This window comes from Schistosoma mansoni, assembly GCF_000237925.1.
Source record: "Schistosoma mansoni, WGS project CABG00000000 data, supercontig 0191, strain Puerto Rico, whole genome shotgun sequence".
In the NCBI taxonomy this organism is placed as follows: domain Eukaryota; kingdom Metazoa; phylum Platyhelminthes; class Trematoda; order Strigeidida; family Schistosomatidae; genus Schistosoma; species Schistosoma mansoni.
Genome location: NW_017386071.1, coordinates 368405 through 378122, shown reverse-complemented (window position 1 = coordinate 378122; position 9718 = coordinate 368405). Strand labels below are relative to the sequence as shown.

At 33.6% G+C, this 9718-nt stretch overlaps 1 protein-coding gene across 1 annotated transcript in view; it reads left to right on the top strand.

Annotated features, from left to right (window-relative positions):
* Positions 1-487: 487 nt before the first annotated feature.
* Smp_145090 (tumor differentially expressed protein-related) overlaps positions 488-9718 on the top strand; it is a gene marked incomplete at its 5' end in the record, with an annotated part of 60067 nt that continues 50836 nt past the window's right edge. The window contains 6 exons of the mRNA XM_018794198.1: positions 488-670; positions 706-887; positions 921-1003; positions 1037-1130; positions 3995-4032; positions 5966-6133. Of these exons, the coding sequence (XP_018647088.1) occupies positions 488-670; positions 706-887; positions 921-1003; positions 1037-1130; positions 3995-4032; positions 5966-6133 (748 nt within the window). The remainder of the gene's footprint in view (positions 671-705; positions 888-920; positions 1004-1036; positions 1131-3994; positions 4033-5965; positions 6134-9718) is intronic.

The window sequence follows — 9718 nt, the reverse complement described above, 5'->3', positions numbered from 1 at the left end:
GAAAAGACATACGGGAAAAAACCAATGAAACATAACTCTTTTGACTAAGTAGGATACCGATCTCTTGGAACGTGATCAAAAAATGAGAACTCGAATTACCCTATTGTGTTCACCTAAAAAATCCAAACTCGGAAAAAAACGCTCACACACTACTCACTTATATAGCCGTGAAAATAGTTCATCATTTTTATTCAATAAAGTTCGTAGTTTGAAACAGATCATGTTGGGAGTTCACTTAAGAGGATATAACAGCTAGAAATTTTAGTAATACCACGGAATCGCATGCCGAAATAGATTAAAACGACATAACAACAAATTTTGATCGCAGAGCGTGTGACAGAACGTTTTCTGTAGTACAGATTTCTATTTCACTTTTCTTAACTTTTAATGAACTAACATCAAAGATACTATTTCAAGGTCAATAGCGATGAACTAGTCAAACGTTGAGCATGTTCTCCTATCACCACTACATGTTTAATAGATTTCTATGGGTTGTCTTGGGCGAACATTAGAATGTGGTTTTGGAGCGTATCCATGCTTTTTGTGTTGTGTAAAAAATTCTCGAGAATCGACCACAACACGGCTTGCTTACACACTTATTCTTGTGTTTATAACATTTATGTCAATCGCATCACATGAGGGTGGGGTTTTAAGTTCGCTGTATCTCAGAGTATGTTTAATTTAACATTCCTAATGGTGCGATAGCATAGAGATAATTTTGAGCAGTTTTGCTCTCAGATTGGAGCTGGTGAAGGATGTTACAGAATTATAGGATATATTGGTGTTTATCGTATATGTCTTTCTCTCTTCACTTTTCATATCCTAATGACATTTCTCACCATCGCAGTCTCTTCCAGTCAGACTTTTAGGGGAAAAATTCATAATGGGTAGTTTGTATATGTACTAACTTATACTTGTAGGTACTGGTTGTGGAAAGTGTTCTTTATTGTCAGTTTGTGGTTTACTGCTTACTTTTTCCCATACCTAGAAACCCTCACTAGAGGTATGTTAGAATTTAAGTCACTTTGATCTACAGTGTGGATGATTGTGGGAATCGTTGGTGGGATTTTATTTGTCTATGTACAACACATAACGCTTATCGACTTTGCTTATGAAATAAATGGAAACTGGTAAGACGATGACACTTTTTGTGATCTTTTGTTCTCCCCGGAATACTCACATTTGCTGTGTTCATTAATTGATTTTCCCGCACATATGTTTAGTGCTGTCGATCGAGTGCTTTAGGAAAATAGTTTGTTGAACATTTGAAATATTCTGGTGGTAGGATCACCAGGAAGATAATTCTTGATGAGTCGAATCGACATTGGTAGCTCACTGAAATGCCTAAGCTTTTGCCGCACTACTTTTCGGAACAGTATCTGTCTATTGTCAGTTTTCGTTCAGTAGTTTTTCGGTCGGACTATAATTTATTGGTGACCTTTGAACAGCGCTAAAATGACATTAGAATGTCCACCTACTTACTAGGGTTAAATGAGGGTTATGGATTAATGTGAGGAATTAGGATTTACAGTTAAACCTTAGGGTTAGGAATTAGATTTGATGCTTTCATCACTGACATTAGCTATAATACCTAAATGATATTTAACCAAATGAGTGAATGAATTTCGCGTCAAAATTTAAGATCAGTCACCTTAAATATAATTGCTTCGTCCATAAATTATATTTTCGCCGGTTTTTGATTTTATGAATCATGAATATAGGACATTACTCGTGACATTTGTTCAGTTACTTATTACAGACTCTCCTAGTCTAGTTTCCTCATGGATGTTTGATTTGACTACTAGTTATGTTCACTAGCAAAGTCTTAGGAATTGGCAACACATTTGGACCACTTTGTCTCTAAGTTTGTGGCGATATGTCTGCTAAATAGGCATTTCACAGTTTTGATTTACTCCAGTGACCATAGGCTCTTGCTGTATGGCAACATGTGAGCACAACGTTTCGCGTTCTGTAAAGCCGCCTTCACAGACACTTCAATTCTCCGAAATATAAAGTCAATTAGAAGCACATAAGTACAAATTTTGACATTTGATAAATCAAAGTGTTCATGTTCGTAACGCTTAAACTCCAAATGTAACGAGGACTTTTAAACGTTTGATCTTATGATTGTGTGCACCGTTGGTGTAATTAGTTATGTCCGATTCTTGCTATAATAAGAGAAAGAATTTTTCTTATGAGTGATAACATAGAATCGATTATTAAAGTTAGAGCAGTTGTGAAATTTCAATTTACTTAGGCTATATAGTCTTGCACATTTAGATTCTACTGTAAGTTCAACCGATCACTGTCTTCATCTGTCACTACGCAATATTTGCAAGTATTCTAAATTTAAATCACTCCTCAAGCAATACTCTCTTGATCATGAACCAATCTAGAGTTTGTTGGCGATCTTTACAGCCTTATCCTCACACCTTATTGCTAAAAACTCTAAATTGTTGCATCCATATAGTGAGTATATTGCCTATTAATTAATTCAGGCTTGTGTAGACCAATACCTAATTAGTTCAGGCAATTGGATCTCAACTACTGAGTTTGCAACGATACCTACCTACTAATGTTTGAGGAACAGTTCGTTATTGATTCTCATTTAAAAGGCGTAGCCAACAATCTAATAAATAAGCCTCAAAATTATTATCGAGCTGAGGGGTTGTAATCATCCTTGCTAACATTTATAAACTATTTAAGTGGTTTTTTTAATGGAGGAATGGCTGTTGAATGCATAAATGAGTGGATTTCGGTGTTTCGTTTTATAAATCAAGTTTTTGTGAAAAATAATATAACTTGTGTTAATCAGTTTACAGACCACCTTAGTGAAGAACTAGATATCTTTTTTGAGGAAATTGAACAGAATCGTTTAATTATTCGAATATTTTAGCAACCTCAAGCAACAAATAACCAAATAAATCGGGTTATAATAATAGATAATTTCAAGATGCTTTGTTTAAAAAAATACTATAGCTAGAGGGAAAACAATGAAGTGAACAATGCTGACTGTGAATGTGTATAGTATAACGAAATACACATCTAACAGTGTAATCGATAAATGGGTTGATGCTTTACAACCTAACTTTTCTTGGTTGATTCAATACTGCTGTTAGAGGTTCCATGTACAGAAAGTGTGGTTTCTTGGGAAGCTGAAAAATGTATCTACATCAGTAGTTGTTGAATTTTTGACTGACCATCTTGAGTTTCATTCCATTCTGATTCTACATCAGCGAACTTGATGCGATAAAGTAGGAGATATTTTAGTCCCATGTATAATTCATCACAATCAGTACTCTGTAGATTTTATTTTCACCCGTAATTTGTGTTTGGAATGTAAATACTCCCTGTGAGATTCAAACCGCCCCCGATTTATTCTGATTACCTGACACCAAATAAAATACACTGCAATTTAAAATAGCTTAGCTTAGTAGTCATACTATAACTTGTTAGGTAAAGGTCAATCAACACTGTGGATCGAATATGACAAAGATTACTACAAAGTAAGAAGTCAATAGGTAAGAGGATTCGCAATTTGTATGTCAGAACCAAGTAAATTTGTCGGTGCTCTTGATCCAGTTAGATCCTTCGTATCTGATATATATTGTTTGTTAGGACTTTCTTGTAGGCAAACATCATTTTAATCTGCTCTCTGTTTAAGACTATGTGTAACTAGTGGGCATTTTTCTATTTTCGAGAGATTTTTCCCATTTGAAAATAAGCCATGATACTTAAGGCTACTCATAAAAATTTATAACCTAAAACGTAAGGCTTTGAGACGTTCATCGGACGTTTTTTCTATGGATTATTTAGTTCAAGATTTTTTCACTTCTGCTAACACTATATCGGCTATACAAAATCAAAATCTTCGGCAAAATTTGCATGTACTAACTGTTAAAATAAATGATGACTTCATTTTGTCAGTTACTCATTTCAAGCATCTATTTTTACTGAAATTATTCTAATGATGTTTTCTTTCAATCTCATCTAGGCATAATAAATCGAAAACTTCAGTTTTTTATATACTAGGTGAGTGAAATTCGTCATCTGTTATGTATGTATTTCTTATATTTAATGTAGGAATAAAAAACCGAGATAATTTGATTACCACGAAAATGTTTTAAAATTTTGGTTTCTAAAAGTTCAGCAGGGCTGGGTATCAGAGTTATCAGTGTTTGAACTCCAAAAAATTACGTCTATGTTTCGTAGTGTGCTTCACTTTCGATTATTGACGGTCGTATAAATTCGATGGAAAGTTTTCTTACAAAGAACCTTCTTGTCATACTGAGTTCTTCACAAATTCAAAATATGTATAGTTAATTTCTCCTTATGAATTTACAAGATTTTTGTTTTACCTTCTGTTTCGATTACTTATTTGTTAACTTTGAAATGCGAAAAGTTATTTATTTAGAATAAGCTTTTATCTAAGTTATCCATCGTTTATGCAGATGGAACGTTTCAGCCAGCCAGTGTCACAATCATTTGAACGGAGCACGAATGTGTATCGGTTCAAGTGGTCACATTTCGCTTTAACGCAAACAGTGAAAATCGAAAAGATTGGATGCATATAATCGTAAATATTACGGGAATCAATCGGAACATAGACACAAGAGATACGGACCCAAGGAAGTGAATGTGCTGGAAGAATGACAAGTTCTATTTAGTCCAAGATTCAACGGGAGATAGTTCTGGTATGACACCCATCAGCAAGGAGCATCTGCGATTCCAAGGGGATTAATCTTCGCACGAGGACTCGAACCCGTATCACCATATATTTCTATCCGAAATGTTAGTTGGTCACTTCGTCATGTTACTTACTAGTTAGCTTTGATTGCTTGAGTTTTGTAACATAGACATTATCCTGACTGAATTGACATCGTGATCAATCTTGTCTTATGGTTCATTTATTTTATTTAAGCACATAAATATTGGAACAAAGGGGCACCAGATATATATGCGCCACACAAATCTCATTTGATTTGTGTGAGGCACCAACACTTAATAAAATGTATAAATGCTGCTGGCACGGACTATACTACAACGAAAAATTTGTGTTTATTTATAGAGTTGATTTTTTGAAAGTTAAATTGTGATTTCCGGTTAATCAGACTTGACGTCTCGCTTGATTCGAATAACGTCAATTAACAGTTAGAATATGTTATAACTTGTGACCGAGTGGATGCCCTGTTAATGTATAACGTGATAATACTTATTTGTTAACTGTGAAATGCGATAATGTGATAATACCGACAGCGAATTATCGATCGGATCAGTGAGACACGAAACATGTACGAGCAGTCTAGAGTACTTATCGGTCCTTTTTTCTGCATAACCCAGCCAGTTAAGTCCAGAACAGTCTCAGCCTCTGTGGTATGAATCGTTTATTTCAAGCATATTGAGTTTATGTACCAATCAAACTGACCACATCGTACCATAGAATAGAAAATAACATGTGTACAAGATTCAGCCAAATGTGGCTGTGAATAAGGGAGATAGTAAATGATAGACAGGGCATAATTCAGGAATGGTAAATCATATAACAATAGTTTATTGTTCAAAATAAAGCTTACAATAAGGGGAACACGAATATGAATAGTTTAGTTATTATCGATCATACAATAAAAAATATATGCGTAGTATTGGACCATAAATGGATCCCAAAATTACCATTCACTATTTTTATCGGGACATAACAGAATAATTCGCTTCCCAATTAATTCTGAAGAAAATCTTGGTTAATGTAATATTTCTTCAACATATATGTCAATTTATAAGTTATGTATAGTCGCACAACTGCAGTAGAAAACTCCACAAATTAACTAATGTTGATTTTTATCCAGTTAAAATTTTTTTCAAACAAATTTCCAATTAAGTAATAATAATTGACAATAATGATTCGTTTCGGCCTGATAATTGACATTTGGTCTATATATGTACGTAATTTTTCTTCTTTAATTTTCAGCTATATATATTGTTACCTTGTCACTGTATGCTGTGGCTATTTGTGCTTATACTGCCTTTGTACTCTTTTATGGTTTACCTCGTCAATGTACATTAAATCTAACTGTCACGGGTATTAATGGAGGTCTTACATTATTATTTGCTATATGTTCTGCATTTTCCACCATATGTAAGTTAGCATGTTTTTTTTCTCTTCTTTTCCTTTGCTTTTTAAATATAGTTTTGCTTTTAGTTAAAGAACTGATTATGTACACTAGATAACTCTCTCATTTACGAATTTTTAACTTCTCGATAGTTGGCGATTATAATTCCATACATGATCACGAGCGCAGGGCTTATAGGTCGTATGAAAGACATGATAAACCATGGAAATCTAACTGTTGACATTCCTAACTTTAATCAATTTGCACTATAGCACGAACATGTGGGTGGTTATTGCTATTTTAAGTGCTAACTGACGTTGACGAAAATGTGTACTTTTGAATTTCAATTTATTGAATTGATAAGATCATACTCTCTACGAAACCTTCAAGTCTCAGATTCTATCCTGTAAGTGTGTACCACTGTTGAATCCTAGAATAGCCAAAAGCAGCTATTCAATGGCCCACCTGGTTTAAGATGAAAGTTATTCTCAAATTTCACATTTTTACGAAACTAACGGAATTAATTAATTATTTATTTAATCTTTTATTGTACTTCAATAATGATTATTTTGACTGAGTATTTATATGTTCTGCATAACTGAAAGATGTAGAAAAACACGAGAAAACACAAACTCATTAGTGTATACTCCAAAGGTGATATTTCGTTCATTATTATTGATCAATCAAGAAATTCTCTTTTTGTTACTCAACCAATGTGTGAATCATTTGTTTTTGACTACGTATTCCAGAAGTCTTTGATTTTATGCCTTATGACTTGTTGCGATTTGTTGTTTTCTTATGCCCTGCTGATGTATCACGTGACTAAATCGCCAGTTAGAAACATCGACTTATATGACCTTGGCACTTAACCAAACCAATGACGCACATACCAGTACGAGCAGCTTAAAATCAACTCTGAGCTCATATTGGCCCTCTAAGATAGTGGATTCTCGCCTAACCCATCCGGTCCAGTCCAGAAAACCAATATCAGCGTTCGCTATATGAATCATGTATTTCAGGCATACTACTACATCATACCGTAAAATAGAAAATAGCAATTATACGAGATCAGGCCATAAGTGGCTGTGTGTGAAAGGCTGTAACTAATAAACTGAGAAAAAAAAAACTAATATTAGTAAATCGTATAATAGTAGTCAATAGGTCAGAGAGAAGCTTATAATAAAAGGAATATGAAAATACATACAATATAGTTACTTAACAGTTATCCACTAGGAATATATGTAATAATATTCCATGAATAAATCCTAGCATTTACCATTATTTTATTCCTCGTTCGGATATAACATGATTCATAGAGCTTGTTAGAATAAAAATTGTTGGCTGAGTGCTAGCAAAAACACAGACGTACAGATTTTGGTGTCAAAAATAGCCAACTAAAATAGGGGACAAAGCTGTATTCAGGAAATTGTTGAATTGTACATTTTTTTCCAGAAGGCTATCAATACATAGTTCTAAGGTGCAAAATGACATTTTGAATTTCACGATGAACACTTTTTCGCGAATTCCTGGCTTGAGTTGGTGGGTCGCCAACGCCTCAGTAGTGCATAAGTTGAATCAAAAGCTTATACACTGCTGAGGCGTTGGCGATTCACCAATTCAAGCCCGAACTTTGTGTGCAAAAAACATACATCCGACCTCTCATTCTTTCTTGGCACTAATTCCCTTCCTTAATATATTCAATAAACTTTTGCTTTACTCTGTTGACAAAAAACGACTAATGTATCATTCAAACATCAGTTTATAAATAGTCTGAATCCAAAATATATTTCTATCTAATCATTATCACATTCCAGTGTAAATAAGACACCATCTATACGATCAAAAGCACAAACCAGATGGAAACTGGGTTTATTTAAATGGATCTGTTAATGTTTATTTTGAAAAAAATATCATTAAACAGAACACCTCTTCTCGTGTGTATTTATTCAAAAAAAACCCCAAAATTCTCATCAGTAATCTCGCAATTAATCAAGGTATTTTCATGCGAATGTAAATCAGATTATTTAAATGTTTAGTGAGACTAAACTTTCTATATAAAACCATGATGAAATGGAATTAATTTGTTTATTTCTTTAGTTACTATTAAGAACACATTATCAAAGTTAAAAATAATCCATCTCTAATATAGTAATGAAATGTGTGTGTGATAGATTTATGGCGATTATAAGTTTTTCAAGTTTTATAGTCGGCCTCTGATTCGTTTTGCTATGAAAGCTCACTCACATTCAAGAGGAGATCAGTATATGTTTGCATCCGTAATTTGATCATAGCTACTTCTTGAGTAGTTCCGTCGAATTAAGATTTTAATGGATAGTATGTGTAAGCAGACACTCTTATATGTAATATATGTAATAAGCTATGTTATACTATAAATGGTTTGTTTATGGGAAAGAAAACAAATATTATGAACTGTGAACAGATTCTACATAATTAGTGAATCTATTTAAGTTATCCACTGGTCGGTGTGCCATGAAGTTGTGAAAAACGATTGAGAAACTTGTTCTTAGGAATGTAAATTATCCACTTCCTCCAACCCTTAAAGGGATCCAAATAGACTTCTCAGGGCTCTCACATAGTTTTTTGGTTAGGCTTAAGTACTTAGAGTACGGATCAGAGGTTGAGAGATAGGATTTTCATGACAAACTGATATCAGCTACAATGCGACAATGTTCTGTTGTTAAACAGATGAATGAATTGGGCGCAAATAGACAAGAGTCACTATCTAACTAGTAGTTCATCTATAAAATATATTGACACCAGTTCAAGATTTATTTCAGAAATAAAGGTTTAGGGATAGTATCGATTTGCTTGTTATATACTATCTGTCTAGTTCCGGTCTCGCCGTCAAAATTAACTGTAGGATAAAAGTGTATCCTGGTGATAAATCCAAAACAGAGTAGAGCGTGCATTTCATATTCCATTGGTAATGTTTAAATCACAATAGCTTCGGTACAGAAAAAAGTATGGCAGTGAATAATACATCAAACAAAAGCTTATAGCTTATACAACATATGAAAAAAATAAATATTAGTATTTTACGAACTTTGAATCAAATGAAATAATTTACTTGGTATTGTTTGTTTGAATTTTCCCATTGTTGTTTACGACTGCAATTGATCAGTCTCTTATTGGCATATGTGCATACTGTGCATACTGCCTCGATATAGCCTTAATTCACAAGCATTATAAGCAGAGATGGACAGTGGCTATCAGTGGGATCCAGGACGCGCGTTTCGTCCTATTTGGGACTCGTCAGCTGGATGTGATCAAACAAGACTGAAAATAAATGTCACAAAACATTCATTAATAACCAACTTGTAACTCCTTGTAACAGGACTTTTTAGTAATGGTTAGATGGTTAAAACATTCATTACAAGTTCACATCACAATTCATACACTTCAGTTTTTAATGTAAGAAATAATTACATTTTGGAATATTTTCAATTATAAACTTCAACTTTGTCTGTATAAAGTTTTCTTAAGAAAACTAACTTAATCCGGTGATAAAATTCGAGTGCATACTTCTATGAATGATATAAAATTTGTTTCGCCAAACAGGAATATTAGGACAGTTTGGTATAGATTTTGTC